Genomic DNA, 19839 nt, shown 5'->3' on the forward strand with positions numbered 1-19839 from the left:
CAAAAAGACTGGCATGTATATAACTTTCTCAACTTCCGATGTAAATCCTTAAAAGTCTAAACATGACTATAGCTATATATAGCTAGCGTCTATGAATTTTCCTAGAGTTTTCAAGAGTCCCTATCGTCATTAAGTAGGGATACGATTCTGTTAAGGATCTGGCATAAAAGAGTAGCGTGTACTAACAGCAACCTTTAAGCTTAATTCCTAGCCTCCAGAAGCCTCCCAGACTCTAAATTTGGACAGGCATTAGATGTGTAATATGTCCATTGATTTCCATTGCTTTCATAAATTTAGCTATTTTCCCTGATTTACTGTTGTCCCCGAGTATGGCGAGTTCAGTACGGGGGGCGGTGCGCAGAGATTGGGGGCGCAGAGATTGGGGGCGCAGAGATTGGGGGCGCAGAGATTGGGGGTGGTGACTTAACTTTCAAAAATCAGCCAGTCGCGAACCTACTGTCATGACCAACTCAGGGACTGTATTATGCCCGTGCACTCAGCCCACCCTGATTGCCTCACTCACTGGTTGATCCGGATGTGGCGCATGCTCAGAGCTGCGTCGATTTGATGTCACATGAAGCCCGCAGCTCCACAGGCCGCAAGACACTCAACAGGCTGCACTGTCACTTTGGCGTTTTCTCCCTATCTCTGCTCCCCACCTGCGCCGAATCAACGTCGTATAAAACGCAGTCTTCCCCAACGTCAGGGTCGAGTGAAGCCACATGCAAACGAGAAGATTCATGGGCCGGCCGCCTTCCTGGCCGGCCAAATCGTTGATGGAAGTGACACGTGTTCATAATGACATTGCCTCTGGTAGTGGTACCTTGCACGTGCATCAAGACACGCATCACGACGACGTCTTTGCTGAACCAAGCCTGCCTTCCCCAGGCAACCTTCGAGACAGTAAAGGACCTCGAGCCTTCATCCATACTCACAGCAGGGCCTGGTCCTGCAATATCAGGAAAATAACCATCCCAACATGGACGTCATGCCAGTTTTGGTTTCCAAGAACATTATTGAGCAGACCATGTTCTCAGCCCTGTCGCTACTCCCAGTCCACATCTTTCCCTCCGTCGTCTCGCTCTTCTTCAAAACACTTCTAGTCGTCTCCCGTTTGCCCCTCTTCTTCATTGCCATCTCCGCCTACGGGACACTCCTACAATGGCTCCCCGATGGTTCCGTTGGCAAGAAACTTGCTTTGCTCACCCTGATGGGTATATTCGGCATCTGGTGGACAGACCTACAAATCAATGGTGTTAGACGCGGCTCTCTAGCCCAACAGCCATCCTTGCGCCTGCCTCACGGAGGGTCTGTCATTCTGGCATCGGCCACTTCTCCCATCAACGCTGTGTACCTTGCTGCAGCCTTCGATCCTATCTTTACTATGTCTTGTCCCGGGACGCGGAAGGTGTGCCGGTTGGGTTTGCTCCAGGCCATCCTACATGCGTTTCAGCCAATTGAGAATTATCCGCCTGACGACGCTGCCCTTAACCTGGAGACCTTGCTTGCGGAACACCCAGCGCGAGCCATTGTGGTGTTCCTGGACTATGCAACGACGAACAGCAAGGGCATAGTGCACCGCTCATCAAACCTCGTTTCCATTCCCCCTTCGGTAAATGCCTTCCGAGTCAGCATCCAGTACACACCGCCGAACGTGACGACACTGGACCATGGCGGGTATCTGGCATTCCTCTGGATTCTTCTCTCCAGGCCGCTGCACCGCATCCGAGTGCGTATCATCGACGACATGAACAAAGACATCGCTTTGTCACAGTCAGACAAGACGAACAGAGGGTCTGCCAATTTGCTTACGCGGCACAACGGTGATGGTCCGAGCCGGAGATCAGGGTCGAGGGCGACCCGCCGGCGCACATCTAAATGGCGGCTCAGCGTTCTCGGCGTCATTGAAGAATGAGGGCAGCAAAAACGCGTCTTCTAGCAGAGAGAAAACCTTGGGTGGCCAGCAAAGGTCGCGGCCGTTGTGGGGACGGTGATGGTTATTACGCCCGGAACAACATGAATGTAGGCATGCCGACGGTTGGTGCTGATGTAGTTCGAGAGAAGAGGACAAAAGGAGACGATGCATCCATGGCCAGAAGGCGTGGTACATGGCGACGAAGTGCCTGAGGCTATTGGATCGGCAACGGGCTCATCTTCGGGGGGCCGCTCTTGATCCTCAGCAAGCAAGGATCCTCGTGGGACCTATACTCACAGTGTCGCCTTCCCGGAACGGTGGATGTATCGCCAGGAACTGGGCCATCGGGTAATGCGAGCGGGCTGCCAGAGAGTCGTGGCGACCCCGGCTGCTTTGGGGTATTCGGGTCTTGGTTCATGATGCTGTTTGGGAACACCAAAATGCGCTTTGGTGTTTGAGAGGAGTGGCCGTAAACAGTCTAAAGTCGAAACAGGTGGCTGTATGCTCTTCGTGATGTTGATTGCCTGAACGGATGGGCTTGACTTGACTTGACTTGAATTCCTACTCGGATGTGGACGCTCTTAGTCCGCAGCTGTGCCTGGTTAACGCGGCCTGCAGACAGCCGAAGCGCCGAGGATGAACCGCAACACCCCACTTCGCCCTGTTGTTGGAAGAGGACCAGCTGTCCGAGACTACCCGCCGCTCTGTCTAATCTATGTGCCTTCTGTTGATGAAGATTTTGCTTTCTGTATGTACATGAACTCTCCTTGTGTTCTCCTCCTAGACTCCTCTTTCGTGGCTTTGTGTCAGGCTCGGTCGGTGCTTTGTGCAAAGCACCATGCGTGGTTCTGCATACCTACAGTCTCCCCCCAGCTTCGGCTTCGTTTGTTTGTCTGTCCGTATCCCCCCGGACTCGCATGTTCCATAATCCGCGTCTGTGTATTCTTGCTGCCTCCTGCTGGGTTCCTATGTGGCTGTGTCTTTCTTGCTTGTTGACCAGCGTCGCCATCCACAGCATTGGTCCAGGCTCAGTTCCACGCAGTATAATGCTCCACTCGGTTCGGGTCGTCGGATTACTAGGTGTGAGAGCTTCCACGCGAAGCAGGGATGGAAGGGCACTTAGGTCGGCAATAATTCGGGTGGGGTTGTCCTCTGTCACGTGCGTGTCTGGATCTATTCTGGGCATCGACGACTTCTTGCCGGGAACAAGTCCAGACATCACCTTATCGCCTTCTGCGACGAAGTCGACGGTCCGTCTGACCGTACGCTGTCGTAGGAACCAGGCCCAGCCACAGTGGTCAGGTCTGGCAGAGCGCAAACTTCTCCAAACTCCGAATGGCGCACCCGAGCTTCACCGATCTCCAACCCTTTGAGCGTCTCGGCCTCCAATCTGGGGAAATTCACGGCTTCAATTGTGACGATGAGCTAATACGTGGTTGATAGACAGAACTCCAAGACTAAACATGACGTCCTCGAACGATACAGTGACAGTTCAAGATACCACCTACAATCTCGACATTTATTTATAGCGCATCGACGAGAAGATGGCACGATTCGCGATAGAAAATCCAAGAACCTCCGGGATGGACCTCAGAGTTGAGAAGGCGTGACTGACGGCCCAGTCAGCCTTGGGCGAACTGAAGACACCTTGTCCTCTCAGACTGCCACCCTTACTCGCATTCGAGACATAAACAGTATTCTGTCGCCGAGGTTTGGGACAGCCACTCTCCAACTACACTCCAAGGGGCGTGCCATCCAGTCAACCTAGCCAAGTGGCTCAAAACCCAGTTCCTGACAACTCTCGTTGTGTGTGGTTGTTATGCCCTCCATTTCGCCCCTTCCCGGAAAATCTAAGTTCCTCCTACCATATGCCAGCCAAAACGAACCGAGTTCCCAGCCTCCTCTTCAAGAGGGGCAAAGCCAGAGAAACACGAGCCGCGCGGTGTAGTAGGAAGCCAGCTACCAGTAGGCGAGATAGCACTATTAGAAGAGATGTGGCGACTCGTCGTAAAGGCGTTAGGATTTTGAGAGATATTGGCGGCGGCGTCCTCAATGTAACTCTCGATGAAGGAGCAGCCGCAGCTACCGTGCTAAAGGATTATATCCTTGAGCAGGAGAATTTCGCCGCGCAGCTCGGTGTACTGATCCTTGAGGCACTGATTCGCGTCCTCAATTGAGGCCTCTTGTATCTGCAGATCTTCAATGCCGCGTTGCTTGCGGACGCGGAATTTGTGGGCAGCCTCGCGATTGCGAGCCCGGAGGCGTGTTTTCTTGTCCGAGTTGGACGGCTGGTAGTCGGTCGCGGAGAGGGAAGAGTCGATGGAAGAGGCCGAAGCACGACATTTATCCGCGAGCCTCGCGGCGACTGCTTTTGACACCGAAGGTTGTTTTTGTTGGGTAAGGGATGTCTTGCGAGGGCGGCTGCGTCTATTCGGCTAGGGGGAGGGGGGTTGCGGCGGAAGTTGCTGCTATGGTGTACTCCGCTCCTTGCGTGAGGGATTATGAGGAGCCATAGGCAGATTATCCGGGTTGAGGTCGATGAAAGAGCCGGGGCAAGAGGTACTCCGAGGTGAAATATTGCTGATTCTTTCCTCGGAGCATGCCCCTGGCTTTGCGTCTGGCAGGTTGGTGGCCTTTTTGGCCTTTGCCTTGCGTGTCAACATAGGCAAGGCCGTAGCTGGCTGCGCGAGTAAGACGGTGTCCCCACCGGACTCTTTGATATCCATCTTGATCGAAGGTACAGTGCAGATGTAACCTGGCGACCAATAGCGAGATAGATCCACAGTTGGACAGAGTATCAGGCTGTTGGCAGTGACGTTGCTGTTGCTTGGTGGGCAGGGGTTGGGAAGGTAAATTGTGCAGTATGTTCCCAGCCAGGGTTTAGGAGCTTAGGATAAGTAAGGAGCCTGTAATAGGGTAAGTCGTCGGTGCTTTAACTCTAACGACAATGATGAAGACTGAATAAAGATTCGAACACGGCGTGGGTAATGTTCTGGTGTGAATATTCTTGGCAATAGGAAAGACAGTCCACTTGTTGCCGTGACTGCGAATCTCATGGGGCGTGCTGCGGCTTCATATAAGCTCCCTCGCCGCAAAACCAAATGCCATAACCAGCGTCATGATGAGGTGGGCAGGCTCAGGACCCAAAAAACGGGAACCATGGAGGCGAACACGGAAAGTCACATGAGAAAGGAAGGCGTCGATCTACAAGCCGCATGGGAGAGGGGGAAGGTTCCCCACCTCCCCACCACCCACGATGAACCAGGGTTCCGTCGCTCGTCTATTTTATTATCGAGCCTGATGCGCAATTCTGGTGGGGAAACACCTGCGAAGCTGGCTGCGGCTATGCATTCCTCGACGCGCTAGCGCAAAAGCAGAACCACAAAACATGTGCCGGAACCTACCAGACGGGAAGCTCAACCTCGAGGCCTGCATTACCGCAAACATCAAACAGCAGTCTGAAGTCAGCAAACAATACGCCTCGGGGTGTTCACTCATCCTACTCCTTCTTTCGCGCTGCCGGGGAGCCTCGGCTCTGATTGGCAAAACGGGCACCAGAGGGGCTCGAGTACTTGCCTGGATCTTGATGATCTTAACCTACCTGCGGGGGAACTTGGGATAGGAGGCTTCCCGATTGGATTCAGAAGCGTTATGATTTATGCGTTCAATGTAGCGAGAGTACAAAGCGCGCAGGTGTGGAGGCTAACGCAGGAGGTGACGTAGAAAGGACATCATTCCGACACGGTCAATGGAACCGCGCGAGGGGTCTCCGTACCATGAACCAACGTTGTCATGAATCAATCGGTTGCCCCCGCCTCACGACAATTGACTCACGTCCTTTTATTGACCACCAGACCTAGCATAGAGGCATACGCCCGGAACAACCATTCTTCAACAGAAGGCAACACGTAGATTAGACAGAGCGGCGAGAAGTCTGGGACAGCTGGCCCTGGTCCAACAACAGGGCGAAGTGGGGCGTCACGGTTCATCCTCGGCGCTCCGGCTGTCGGCAGACCCCGTTAACTGGGCAGAGCTGCGGACTAAAGAGCGGCCACATCCGAGTAGGAATTTGTCGCACACTGCCCCGTTTTGTTCATAGATGGGCATCGGTTGGACCCACTCCAGGACAGATTTGTACCCAATTATAGTGGACAGGTGTCCACAGGTACATGGAAGCTATGTTCCGAAATGCTCCCTACTAAATGTCTCTGCACCAGGCGCCGCCTGCAGAAACCTAGCTTATGCATGCAACAATACACACTGATTTTGACCCCCAATATCGCCTCGCCTGCCCTCTGTTCCACAGAATTCAAGTCAAGTCAAGTCCGATCCTCGCGGCGAATCAGCATCTGCCGCTCTTTCCTGTTTTCCACGTGACCTGCAGTTCCCCGGCTTGGTCAAAACCACTACCCACATTCATCCCCATCCTTGCCTGCCTTGGTCGTTCTCTCGCACCGTTGCGGAGCTTAAGCTTCATCCGGCGTAGTCACGACCACGTAGCCAATCGACAGCGCTTGACCGTTGGCCTCACGCCTGGATTTATTTATAGCCTGACTAGGAGATTCATAGAGGGGGAAGACGGGGCTTTGGCGTTCGATGGCATCACATTAGGCACTGATGGCGTTCCTGTTACCTATATAACAACACAATCAACAGCTCATAGCATCGATGCCATGAAGAACGTTCACACACCTATCAACAAGACCGAATTTCCATCATTCGGAAGGAACAGCCATGTCCTCAATCATTTACCTCATCCGCCATGCCGAGTCGGAGCACAACATCTCGAAAGATTTCACACAGCGAGATCCGCCTCTCACTGCCACCGGCTTAGCCCAGGCATCGGCTCTGATTGAGACATTTCCTGACACAGCCTCAATCGCCGTCGTGCTCACGTCACCACTCACGCGCACGCTACAAACTACCACCACCGCCTTCCCCCAAGTCTTCAGTAAAGATGCAGGAGCCGGCGCCCAGCTCATCATCGACCCGGACCTTCAGGAGCGCAGCGACCTTTCTTGTGATACCGGGTCTAGACGCGTTACACTGGATAAGGCCTTTCCGGGACTCGACTTTGGGGGCTTAGAGGATGAATGGTTCGTCAAGGAGGGGTTGTACGCCGCGGATGATATTGCGGTCGCTCAGCGAGCACAACGATTCCGTGACAAGTTACGGGATATTATTACATCACTTAAGACGGATAGAGGAGAGGTTGACGAAGGGCGAAGGAGGAATGTGGTTGTTGTTACTCATGGCGTGTTCATGAAATTCCTTGCCGAGGACAGAGCTATTGATCTCCCGAAGGCGGGGTGGAAAGCTTTTAGGATAGGCAGTGGGAAGGACGGAGGGGCTGTACTGGTGCCTTTGGAGTAAAAATATCATTCTTCATCTTGCATTGAATTAAGCCCTGACAACTGCATACCAAACAAGTCCCAACACAGCACCCATGACGATGGCAACCGGAGGGCTTACGCCAAAGGAGTAGCCGAAGACAAAGCTCGATGCCGTCACGACAACCCACCATGGCTCCTCCGCGAGACTTGTGCCCTGCTGGAAACTTTCGTCTATGTAACCGATTTGCCACAGGCGGTAGACCGCAGTATAAATGAGCCCGACGGCACCAGCGTTAACGCCTCTAAGGAGCGACTTTACCCACCTCAGGCCGCGGATAGCACTCCATATACCCATAGTGCCATGAACGGTAATAAGGCCCGGGGCAAAGATGCCAATGAATCCGAGCGCTGCCCCGGCAGCCGAGTTGTAACCACCGTTGATCGCAGTCAGGGCGCCGAGGTATACGGCAAAGTTGAAGTTAGGCCCGGGGAAGCTTTGCTGGATGGCGAGGCCGATGAGGAAGTCTCGCGGGCTAACCCAGTCTTCGGCGACGACGTATTCGCGAAGCAGGGGAATGACGACGGGGCCTCCGCCGAAGATGATAGTTCCTGCGAGGTACATGTTTGCAAAGAAGCTGAAGAGTAGCGACTTGACAGGCAACACGCCGCGGAGGACCATGATGACGATGAAGGTAACGAGGAAGAAGACGATTATGCCGAGGCCGAAGGTCCAGGAGGAATTGAGGGTGCGTTCTGGTGGGACGACGCGGGGTTCCGGCTCGGCCTCTCGACGCTCGTTCTCAGAAATCGGAAGAGTTTCGGTATCGTTACCTCGGCTTGCGCGCGTCTCTGCCTCATTCCGAGTAGCACCGGGATGAGTAGCAGTGTTGGTAACAGTGTTCTCCTCGTTGCCAGACTGCGCCTGCCAAAGCTCGACGGATTCCGTTACTTCTGCCGGGCGTCGCCTCCTGGGGTTCTTCACAACCGCCAAGGCGGCCTTCATTGGGCCGTGAAGCCAGCGATAGTCATGGACGACGGTTGCGATGCCCGCCAGGAACATCAAAAAGGGAAAGTACCACAGTGCGTTGTATAAAATGCCGGCCGCGCCTCCGAGGAAGACGAGTATGTGGGTCATCCTATCGGTGATGGCTTTCTCTGATAGTTGGACGGCGGCGACTGCGATGATGCCGACGGTCGAAGCGTTGAGGCCGGAGAGGAGCGCATACACGGGTCCTGGGAGGGAGTCTCCAATGTTAGAGACGCCGATAGAGAGGCCGTACATTCCGAGGGCGCCGGGTAAACTGAGACGCAAGTTAGCCCTTTTTTCTTCCTTTTTCCCCACATGGGTATAACTAGTTGCCGTACCTCCAGATGAAAAAGCCTAGTAAGGCAGGGAGGAAACCGTCGTGGATGAGGTTGATACAGTAATGCATTTTGGTGCTACCAGGACCGGAGAATGCCTGGCATACACTAAATAACTCTTGGTACTACAGACTAAATCAGCGTTGCTACGTTTCCGCAATCATCCCAGTTTAACCTTGTACTTACTACTTGCGCATCGATCCATTGCAGCTTCTGGACGAATTTGTCATGGAACTAAAGACAGTTAATGAGTTCGTCAGCAGGCGTTCTGTTCAAAGACGGAGTATACGTTGCGATGGAACACAATTCAGTGAAGGAGCCGCAACTCACAATCTTGAAATGCACTGGTGGACCACCAAATGAGGTAAACCCTAGATGATAATTAGTGCTGATGGCGTTCCACAATTTGCCCCCGAGGTTCACAGGCTGCCAGCCGCTCCAACGTCGAATGGCCATCTTGGTGATAGTGAAGGAATATGTTGATGCTCTTGTCGTTGGCAGCAGAATTGGGACTTTTGTGAGAATGCTCGAAGGTTGCCACGAACATTTAAACCGATCCCGATGTCCGCTCGCTTGACTGACCCACTCGCTCATCTGCGTCAATACCTCCAAATGGGGCGACTCCACCAATCGTTGCTCTCCCCGCAGGGCACGTGGGGACGACCAGTCATTGGCCTACTTGTCGTGCTGGGTCTTGCGGACCTATCAGAGTGAGGCAGTGACAATGAACTGAACCGAACGACTCGCACCAAAAGGCGCTTGTCCCATTTGGATTGTTCTTGGGCTAATTACAGCAGCTGCTCCACTTTGACCCCTTTTTCTTCGGAAGTGGTAAAGTGCGATCGCTCAGCTTCTCTAGCCAATCCTGTGCCGCCAGGAGGCATCCGATTATCGACGAAATCTCTCTCACGGACCTTGGACAGGAGTATGATGCCTCCTAGAGACCGACTCCGCGACAACTGCACGTAGAGGCTGTACGGGTCGCACTACCTGCCCGTCGAAATACGTGTCCTCGTCTCTTGAAGCTCGTACGTCACGTGCGCCAACTTCTTGTTCTGGACGTTGTAGTCAGTCCAGGCGAACGCCGCAGCGCATGTCAAGCCGCGACGGGTCACGCCGTTCTTTTGTCATGGCCGCTTCCTTTGACATTCTATCCTGGTGCTGACTGGCGTCAGCAGTATCGTCTTCTCAGTTCCGGGACTGTAATCTTTACCACCACTAGGTATAATGTAGCTCGTTGGCACTATCAACTGGATTCTCGATTGACCGTCACTTCACACTGGAGGTTCATCCCTTAAGAGCAGAACTTTAGCCTCATTACTTTCTGGCCAGACCGCTTTCCTAATAGGGTTAGTCTAGATTTTCCCGAGGTATGTAGCCTCCCGCCTGAAATACCTCACCACAAGTAGCAGACTGCACCTACGTCAGCGATATCCACGCAACGGAACCACCGCCAAACCGCCAGAATATCACGATATCGACCGTTTTTGAGCCTCACAATGGAGTCAAGTACCGCTGAGCTCGGATATGGGTACAAGGCGCCCTGAAGCCTCACCGGTACTCCTACAGCTACAGATTTCGAGCCCCTTGCTGTTCCGAACTTCTGGCGTCACTTCCCGAAGGGCCTGCCGCCGATGCCTTTAGAGCTCTTCGAAGCATTTGTGCCTCCTGCCTTAATAGCGCAGTGGGTTGAATTCGTCAACGAAACGCCTGCTGGCAACGCACAACTGCAAACGACTGGTACCCAACAACAGTAGCGGAATTATACCTGTTCTTAGGTATCCTCCTTCATGAGAGTGACGGTCGAGCCACGCCTCCGAGACTATTGGTCCACCTCCGAATACACTTCGAGGCACTGCTTCACGCAGTGGATATCGTGGGAGCGCTTCCAGGCCCTATATCGCCGCTTGCGCATTTGGGTGTAACAACCAAGGAAGCAGGGCGGCCGCGAATCGACGACCCCGCGATCAGGGAGCGCGATAAGATAAGAATCGGGCCCACCTGGCAAATCACGTGATGGCTCACTCAGACATAAAGGGTGAGTCGTCGGGCTCACCAAGGACGCCGCAGTGAGCCAGGGAATGGCTCACGGGATAACACACCGTGATCCTAACATCATGGATCACCAACAACTAACCAGTGAGCCATCCAACATGAGCTCACCACCTAACACAACAAGGACAGGATGGCAGGTATATAAGGACGGACATTCTGGACTTGTAGATACATTCTTTCTCACGACAGTGATCAATCTAAGTCTTACCTTGTATTCATTGTAACGAGTGCGCAACGCCTTACGACACCACATCGTCTCAGAGTCACAACCTAAGCTTCTGCAAACAGCAACCCCAACCCTCTGACAGTGTTCCCCCTTCGGAAGCTGCCAGGTCGTAACATTGGGACCCCGAGGACCTCGATACGCGCGCAGATTCTGCTACCTTTGACCGCCTGGCCTCCTGGTTAACGATGTATAGGATACGTCTCGTACCTATTAGGTATTCCCCCTGGACTGTTATAATTGACGAGGGAATGGTAGGGTTCGTAGGCAGGTCTCGCGATATCACGACGAGAGGCTTGAACAAGACCCAACGGGTTGTGCCGGACGTCCTGCGGCGACTGCCTCGCAGCCCACAGGGCCCCCGATACCACGGTATTATCGATAACCTCTTCACAAGCCTTGCCCTCCTATAACAACTGCGCTCAGAGGGCTTCGCCGCCACGGGCACCTGCCACCCTAACGCAGGCCTTGTCCAACAGCTCCCTGATAAACGCGCTGCCAATAAGGGGGACAAGGTGCCCCAGGGTATGCTACCTACAGTAACTATCGCTGACGGTCAGATACAGCAGTTTCTATGGAAGGACCTTGCTTTTACAGCTTTCCAGAATACCCTCTATAGCGGTCGAGAGCCTGAACCGCCTATGGAACGACGATTGCCCCAAAAGTCTGCCACCTGCGCAAAGATAGCAAGAGAGCCCTTTCAAACGATCACATGAGCATTTAAATACCGGAAGGACCTGCCGCACCCTCAATTTACAGCCCAATATAACGTTCAAAAGGGAGGGGTTATTAAACATGACCAACTACGCGCGAACAACGAGTAGGAACGCCGCGCGCGCCGAGGAGGCTGGCCGGCCTTAATATACGGCTTCCTGTTAGGAGCGGTTATGGCGAATACTTTCCTTCTGCAGAGAGAGCTTCCGGGCCGTATTTTCTATAAAGGGCCTCTTCTGAAAGTGAATGGATTCGGCTGCTTTATTCCTCGATATTCGATAAGCACAAGGAGGCCGGCAGAAGTCGAAAACGAATGGGGCGTCCACCAGAGTGCCTCTGAGGGAGCACAAACGCGTAGGCAAGTGCCCACAACTGCGCTGCTATGCCTGTTCCGGACGTGCTATCAGCTCGCCCAAAAGATAGGCGTTGGGAGCGATTTCAGGCAATTCATGGGCTCCAAAAACGCGATTTGTGTGCGAGACTAGCGATGTGCCTCTCTGGAATACCCAGCATTGTTGGGATCGGTACCACAGCTAATTTGTATGTACTGTGGGTCTGTGGCGGTGTTTCCAATTGGCTGCTGCATTATTCTGCCTTTTTTGTGTCGATCCTAATAAGTACTGAGGCCAAAGTCCTGCTCGAAAGAGATGAAGTCCCGGTACGTCACGTCATGCGGGTCGGATTGCCAAGCTGGCGTGGATCAGGTATCCAGCCCAGCCACGTCTTGCAGTTTGATTAGTCACTAAATCCCTCGGAAGGCTTGCATGTCACTACCGAACAATCATTCGCTCATGACACACAGCCACAGGATGTCACAAAACCTGGCAAGCATCCAATCACGAACTTCTGATCTATAGGTCCCCTTATTTAAGCAAGCATCTCGCATTCAGATCGGTCGTTGCCTTCACCCAAAGAATTCTTGTCACAAAGTGTCAATAATTCGTCAACCCAACGCAAACCCATTTCGAAGACAATGTCGTCCAGTGCCGCAATTCGCAAGGGAGTCGGTAACACCAACATACCGAAAGCATGCCTTTCTATTTCGGAAATGATCAACTCAGAGGCATTTGAATCGTCCACGCCTTCCCCCGACCATCGATCAGCACCCGTATTTCTCCCAAAGGCAAGTCGTAAACGTCCCGAAAGGTCTACTCAGAAGAATTACGACCAAATCATACGCGGTATTCGGGTTTCAAAAAAGAACAAAGTGCCTGGGCGACAATCATTACAGAGGAAGTCTGGCTTGCAACGGTCGGAGCGGATGATCGCAACACGGCCCATAGAGCCAAAACCTTCAAATGCAGCCTTACACACTACACTGGAACAAACAGGTACGGCCGCCTCTCGATCAGTAGAGGGATCGGCACTGACGAGCACTCCGACTTAAAGTATCGGAGACTCTTGCTTCACAGCGTAACAGTCGCCAGGCAGCGGAGCAAGGCCGCAGGCGCCGTCTGAGGCTCGCTCTCGACCGGCTAGCAGCTCTGATCTCGCAGGAATGCTGTTCCAGCCTAGAGAGAAATGTTGACAATTTGAACGACGTGACAACCGCAACAGCGTCGGGAGACAACAGTACAAGCTCCAAGGCTGCCATTGTTGAGGCTGCAATCGAACGAATCCTATGCTTGCAGGACGAAGTACATCGCTTCAGAGAGCAACGGTCAGAGAGTACGGAGAGCTGAGGAGAGAGGGATATTAGCGGCTATGGCTGGGACGCAACCTAATCGACCATATCTAGCGGCCTTCAGCGTGTGGCGAAGGGCAGGGTCTTTAGTGTAGTTATGCGACGGAATGGATGTAACGCTCCTTAGACGACCTAAGGAATACGTCCCGAGTCTTCAGATCTCGATCATTCAGTGGCAGAGCTCGTAGCTGCGTTTTGTGATAAAGTGCTGATGGCCAATTTGCCGTACGTGCAGGTTCCCATACCAATTTCTAGACACCAGTCATCATTCTTCGATACTTGGCTCTCTCGTCAAGCTTCCAGCAACCTCGGCTCATCGGATGAAGATTGAGAAGAAGCAGACAGGACGACGCCATGTCAATAAGACTGGACCCATCGAGCCTACACGCCAGGCATCCTCAGCTTTTGCATCGATTGCCACTCTAAGGGGCCCAACATGCCACACAACGACTGCTTAAGATGCTGGTCAGACATCAGCAATCTACAGGCAGGATCAAACTCAAGGGGTTGGGATCCATAAAACGCATGGAATTGACCTTCTTCATGTCTTTGGTGGCATAGGCTCCCTTATCTGGATAGCTAAGGTATGCGGCGGGCATCAACTAGCTCCATACCATCACGGAAATGCGCTGAATTTGTGGTAGCTTCTTTGCATGATGTTTCCGATGGGCAATTCTTGAAACCGCATACCTCCGTACGACGAACACAGTCCTATCGTAACCCCTCGGTAAGGCCTCCTAGAGAGTCTGCTTTGATTTACCTTGACTCAAAAACGGCTTATTACCGGTTTTGTCCGATTTAGGAGGTGGTCATGAGTCTTGTAACATCACCCACATACGATGTAATAGGTTCAACAGTGCCTGCCGATATTCAAAGCTTCATTCGTAGTTTCGCTTTCAAGCACCCAGATGGAAAGAAGTGCTACCCTGATCTTGCGCTGGCTTGTCGCCGATCGACATATGGTGGTGGAGCCTGAGACTGGCGATCAGTTAGCATTTAGACGCAGCCCAAGAAGGTGGCGCAACGCACGTGGTCTATCTCAATATCTGCAGCAAAGGCTGAGCAACAGACTTCCTCACCGCATGGTGATTCTGGTGAAGGCGCCAACAAGTCGGCATCCATTCCTCCCCGGGACGGCCGGGCAGGACATGGATGTGCTACTTGGAGTGGCGTTGCAACAAAGAAAGGCCTCGCGTACACTTTGCCGACCCAAACGCGAGTGACTATGGAATATTGCAAGGCGACAAAGTCGCTGCAAAAGTTCGGTAGCAGCCTGAAGGGCGGCTTGATGATAACACGAACGGTGGAAGACATCGTTTCAAGTGCCGAAGCTTGCTGAGAATTTGCGCGTCCGATGCCAGACGTCCAAAATAAATGAGAGGCGCAGTGTTTATCCAGGTTGACAACATCGTTGTCAAGCCGAGTAGGGCCCGTCCCCGTTACCAGGCTCTTAGGCGGAGGGCCGACAAGCCTGGCGCTGCTGTAGTAGTTGTCTGGATTTGGAGCACTGGGTGTAGCTCGAGGGACATTGCCTGGAACCGCTGTAATTCGGACCTGCCGCCCTCTATGGTGATGCGGAACTCGCACTCCGTGGAAGACAAGGAATCTGTGTGGTAAATAAGAGGCCTGGGCTCCAGGGTCGTGATCGTCATATGCCCAAGCTTGCGCCCGATGATGGAATTCCAGACGGGCTGCCTTGCCGAGAGGATGTACTCGTCGGGAAAGCACTGAATCTCGATTGGGGGTTGGAGTTCAATGTATGGAAGAAAGTGCAGCAGCTTGGTGGCCTCGGCGGTTTTTGTTGACATCGATGCATCGTCACCGGCGACAGAATAGGTCACCGACATGCACATGGCGTAGGTGATGAAGACATTGGGAGGTATGACAGGGTTCCAACTGCTAAAAGACGTGCGTGTGTTCCTGAAAGACGGCGGCAGTGGTCTACAACTGTGTCCGGCGCGGTCGCTCGTCCGGTCGAGACCCGCTGGCATGACGAGCAGGAAGGGGACGTCGTATACCTTTCGGCCATCCTCGATGATATTTTCTTGTTCGAGCTTGGAATGGAACGGGGCATGGAGAAACTGGCGAGACGGGTTAGTAGGCTGACAAAAGTCTAGATAGACCGAGCCATCCAATGGCCTGGTTGTGTACTCAACTCTCTCTGCCTTGAATGTCTCCAAGGAATGGTTGTACCCAACCGGTCCTCCGACGCTGGAGGATAAAACAGACTCTAGACCTACGATCCAATCAGCCACTATCCTATGGCTCTGTTAGGATAGCGAAGAGGACGATGGCACTGCCCATACCTTGTAGAGAGATTTCAATGCAGCTGCCCTGCAAGGCAAAGACTGCTGTCACACGAACTTTGCCTTTCAAACAGTCGCCGGGCCGCAAAGCGTACGGGCCTTGAGACTTGGATGGGGATGGAGAATTGCTCTCGACGTTGGCGGATACATCCAGCTGGACCGGATCATTCCTCAGCTGCGGAGTGTTTGATGCTCTAGATGATGCCATCGTGGACATCTTGGGCATCTCTGTGAATGGGTTGAGAAGGTCAACGGAATATGAGAAGCACACTTTCCACGCGAATAGGTCACGGGGCCGATTGTCCCTTTGACAAACGAACATAGCAAGGACGACTTGATTTTTCTGCCGAACTTGGCAGCTGAACTGGCCAGCACCCCACTCGGCAAGGGGCGTCAGGTCCGCCACCTCGATAGAAGTCTTGCAGGCTGTGTTTTTGCGCCGAGCCAATCAGAGCGTTCGAGTATGTCACTCTACCTAAATCCAACCTCCGCCCCAAATTATCAGGGTCGTATGTCGGTTCCACCCCGCACACGATTTTGTCTCCGTAACGCCTGCCACTCAATTGATACCTAGCCGGCTGAGTTTGTCGTGCCGCGGGCGAGTGAGACTGCACATGGTATGCACATGGCTGTGGGTGGAATCATGTTGCCCCCACACGGCCATCAGTCTTCTGTACCAATCTCTACTTCGGCTGCGGACAACGCCGTAGCGAGCCATCTTTCGCCTCTTGGCGTGCGCCCATATTCATTCGAGCTTTCACAAATTGAAGGGCTCTTTGAGCCACGTGCTACGGACGACTGGTTGCTGATTCTCCAGTGGCCGATTGCAAAGCTTTGCCTAGAACCACATGTTGCAGGACCCAGCACCCTTCGCCCCGTCGCAACAACCCTCAGGCTGCTACGTGGAGCGAGAGCCAGGTTTGGACCGGTTTTAGTGCGACCTCGTACATCAGTACGGATTCCAGTTCATCCTCAGCTGCTGGGTAAAATGTCTATATAAATCCTTATGACTACTCTCGACTACATCTGATGACTGGACTTTCAAAATCATCATCTGACTCTTTGTGTTCGGAACCCATCGTGCCCTATAACTCGATCGACAAAGCCACCATGTCGCCAGCTTTGCCGCAATACTGGTGGATTCTCGCCATCACCACCGTCGCGTTCTGCCTGAGCGCCTTCGGCAATGGCGCCAACGACGTTGCCAACGCGTTCGCCACCTCTGTGGCCGCGCGAACCCTCACCATGGCCCAGGCCGGTGTCATCTCTGTCATTGCAGAATTCCTCGGCGCCGTTGTGCTCGGCTCTCGCGTCACCAACACAATCAAAAACGGCATCATTGGCTTAGACCGCTTCCGGGACAACCCTGCTACCCTTCTCGTCGCTATGGGTAGTGCCGAGATCGCCTCTGCCACCTGGCTCTTGGTCGCAACGAAGATCGGCTTCCCGGTATCCACTACACATACTATCGTCGGCGCCCTCGTCGGCGCTGGTATCGGCGCCCAGTCCGCCGTCACTTGGGAGTGGAAGAAAGGCAGTGTCTCCCAGATTGCCGCCTCTTGGCTCATCTCCCCATTGATTGCCGCCGCCTTCTCTGCGATCTTGTTTGGGACCCTTAAGTTTTGCGTACTTGAGCGGAAAGACGCCTTCAAAAAGGCACTCAGGGCTATTCCGTTCTACCTTGCCTTTACCGGCGCCATCCTCGCTCTCTTCATTACCATTGAGGCACCTGGCGCCCCAAGTCTGGAAGAACTTGGCGTTGGCGTGGCTTGCGGCATCGTGTTTGGGGCCTTCTTCGGTGTCCTCGCCCTCTCTTATCTCTTCTTCATGCCATACTTCCACCGTGTTGTCGTCCTCGAGGACGATCGTATGCGTCCTTGGCATCTTCCTCTCGGACCTCTATTGTGGAGAGAGAACCCGCCCCTGTATTTCCCCGGAAAGACGACCATGCTCGTCGACCACTACGAGAGCGCCCACAACAAGGAGACTGCCACTGGAACCCAGCCGTCAGCCAGCAGTCAGAAAGCCTCGGCTACGGATGCAGAGACGAACCTCCCCAACTCTCAAGGCCCTAAGGACGTCGAAACAGAAGGCCAAGTCACGCGAGATATCGAGCGACAGCCCGAAGAGCCCGCCGTGCGCCGCGCGCCGCGCAAGCCGGAGCCCGAAGAACGCTTCCTCGCTCCTACGGCCCATCTCCCTTTCTACCACCCACGCAGGATGAAGAGCCTTATCCTGTACTTTCTGCTTCAGGGCGTCACGCGTGACTGCGTCATTCACGACTCCCTCCATCTCGAGAACGTCCATGGCAGGGCCCCGCGCTACGACAATCGCATAGAACATCTTTGGACATACGCTCAAGTTGCTAGTGCAGTCATGATGTCTATCTCTCACGGCTCCAACGACGTTGCAAACGCTGTCGGCCCTTGGGTGGCTGTCTATGAGACGTACAACTCGGGCAAAGTTGGGGAGGAGAACCCTACGCCCGTCTGGATCCTTGCCATTGCCGGTCTCCTCCTTGGTGCAGGTTTTTGGTTCATGGGTCACCACATTGTCAAGGCGCTCGGCAACAAAATCACGCAACTAAGCCCAACCAGGGGCTACGCCATGGAGCTTGGAGCGGCCATTACGGTCTTGCTCGCCAGTCGGCTAGGGTTGCCCGTGAGCACTACCCAAACACTGACCGGTGCCGTGGTTGGTGTTTCCTTGATGAACTTGGACTTTGGTGCCACCAACTGGAAGCAACTCGGGTTCATCTTCATTGGCTGGGTCCTCACGCTTCCGTGTGTGGCCACGCTGGCTGGCGTGCTCACCGCCATGAGCCTCAGTTCGCCTTCGTTCAACTGATTCTGTCGTACCATTAGGGGCAGGCCGCATGGCTGATGCATCTGTGCTGGCGGGTCTGCACATTCGGACGTCGACAGAGATAGTGGAGGCGATAGAGAAGGAGTACGAAGAGGCGAGGACTCGAAGAAAGACGAGCATCTTGACTCACAGTATCAGAAACCCTTGATTCACAGCGTAACAGTCGCCAGGCAACAGAGCAAGGGCGTAGGCGACGCCTGAGAACCGCTCTCGACCGGCTAGCTACACTGGTTTCGGAGATGCGCCGTGCCAGCCCGGATGGACATGTTGACGACATGGACGACATAACGGCGACAACATCGGGAGATAACTATACATGCTCGAAGGCTGCCATTGTCGAATCTGCCATCGAATGCATCATTTTCCTGCGGGACCAAGTAGATCGCTGTCGAGTCAACAGCCAGGGAATACAGAGAGCAGAGTAGAGGAATATGCAAACGTACTTGGAGAGCAACACGATCCGCCGCATTTCGCGGCCATCTAGCACGAAGCGAAATGCTGTCATGTGCAGTCCTGAATGGGAGGTTGCTTTTTAAACGACCTACTGGACGAGTCCCAAGCGGCATTCAAACATTGAATACTGTCCCTCGTATGTTCAATGAAATGAAGTCGGAGCTGCTTCGATGAATGGAGACTAGAAGGCGAATTGCATGTGTCAAAGGGCAGGTTGGGCAGTTTCAAGAATTCGGCGGGCGCCTTCAGAGTCCCGAGGCAGGCCCCAGAGGCAAGCCGCCAGACCATTGCCAAGACGCACCTAATCTTGGCCAAAACTTGGTGCATCTTGGCATCCCCCTTTGTTAGAAAGGACTTTCACTGACACCGCCCTGCACCAGATGCCGTGGTACCTTCCCTCAGTAGTACTTGCATCCAAGGGATGACACCCAACTCCGACAGCCAAGCCAGCCACCAATAGTACGCCAAGCCTCCTCATGTGATACTTGGGATAAAGGAAGAGGCAATTGCCCAGCTCCGCCCATCGACGGCATCGACTCCTCCAGCATCTCACGGGTCCCTTTTTGATCCTACTTGGGTATTCGGTACGTTCATATCTCTTCAGAATAACTCTGACCTGTCAGAAACACCTCCAGAAAAGCCGATTACAGGAAGGCAAACCTGCTCTGGACTCCCACCAATCGCATCACGCCAGACCACCCCGGCTTCTTCCAGGTGCTGCCAACCTGTTACACTTCGACGCACGACTGCCCACAAACCCGCGACTACCCACTCTCGTCACAGACTCTTATCATGTCTACGAGACCAGAGGAGCAGGGGATCCTCCGGGAGCAATTCGTCCTCCTCCAACATTCCCGCCCCCCCCGCTGAGGCCACCAGCAACACCTCCCAGTCAATGGCCCCTTCAGCCCGCTGCCGCCCAGCCTGTA

General features: G+C 53.7%; 6 protein-coding genes across 6 annotated transcripts; 3 read left to right on the top strand and 3 right to left on the bottom strand.

Annotated features, from left to right (window-relative positions):
* Window positions 1–979: 979 nt before the first annotated feature.
* On the top strand, window positions 980–1915 carry VDAG_09171 (uncharacterized protein; the record flags this gene model as incomplete). Its single annotated transcript, XM_009655473.1, has 1 exon — window positions 980–1915. One exon carries the CDS (start codon window positions 980–982, stop codon window positions 1913–1915), a length of 936 nt encoding a protein of 311 aa, XP_009653768.1.
* Window positions 1916–4373: 2458 nt separating this feature from the next.
* VDAG_09172 (uncharacterized protein) lies at window positions 4374–5003 on the bottom strand. Its single transcript, XM_009655474.1, has one exon. It carries the CDS (start codon window positions 4639–4641, stop codon window positions 4384–4386), a length of 258 nt encoding a protein of 85 aa, XP_009653769.1. The 5' UTR covers window positions 4642–5003; the 3' UTR covers window positions 4374–4383.
* A 1646-nt stretch (window positions 5004–6649) lies between these two features.
* VDAG_09173 (phosphoglycerate mutase family protein) lies at window positions 6650–7288 on the top strand (the record flags this gene model as incomplete). Its single annotated transcript, XM_009655475.1, has 1 exon — window positions 6650–7288. One exon carries the CDS (start codon window positions 6650–6652, stop codon window positions 7286–7288), a length of 639 nt encoding a protein of 212 aa, XP_009653770.1.
* Window positions 7289–7315: 27 nt separating this feature from the next.
* On the bottom strand, window positions 7316–9066 carry VDAG_09174 (uncharacterized protein; the record flags this gene model as incomplete). Its single annotated transcript, XM_009655476.1, has 4 exons — window positions 7316–8549; window positions 8614–8735; window positions 8797–8844; window positions 8941–9066. The coding sequence occupies 4 exons, from the start codon at window positions 9064–9066 to the stop codon at window positions 7316–7318; spliced, it is 1530 nt and encodes a 509-aa protein (XP_009653771.1).
* Window positions 9067–13925: 4859 nt separating this feature from the next.
* VDAG_09175 (uncharacterized protein) lies at window positions 13926–15842 on the bottom strand. Its single transcript, XM_009655477.1, has 4 exons — window positions 15651–15842; window positions 14841–15367; window positions 14316–14757; window positions 13926–14264 (listed from the first exon to the last, which is right to left on the bottom strand). Exons 1-4 carry the CDS (start codon window positions 15816–15818, stop codon window positions 14208–14210), a joined length of 1194 nt encoding a protein of 397 aa, XP_009653772.1. The 5' UTR covers window positions 15819–15842; the 3' UTR covers window positions 13926–14207.
* An 860-nt stretch (window positions 15843–16702) lies between these two features.
* On the top strand, window positions 16703–18439 carry VDAG_09176 (phosphate transporter family protein; the record flags this gene model as incomplete). The annotated part of the gene is made up of 1 exon (XM_009655478.1): window positions 16703–18439. One exon carries the CDS (start codon window positions 16703–16705, stop codon window positions 18437–18439), a length of 1737 nt encoding a protein of 578 aa, XP_009653773.1.
* Between the last annotated feature and the right edge of the window lie 1400 nt (window positions 18440–19839).

This window comes from Verticillium dahliae, genomic scaffold, assembly GCF_000150675.1.
Source record: "Verticillium dahliae VdLs.17 supercont1.23 genomic scaffold, whole genome shotgun sequence".
NCBI lineage: Eukaryota > Fungi > Ascomycota > Sordariomycetes > Glomerellales > Plectosphaerellaceae > Verticillium > Verticillium dahliae.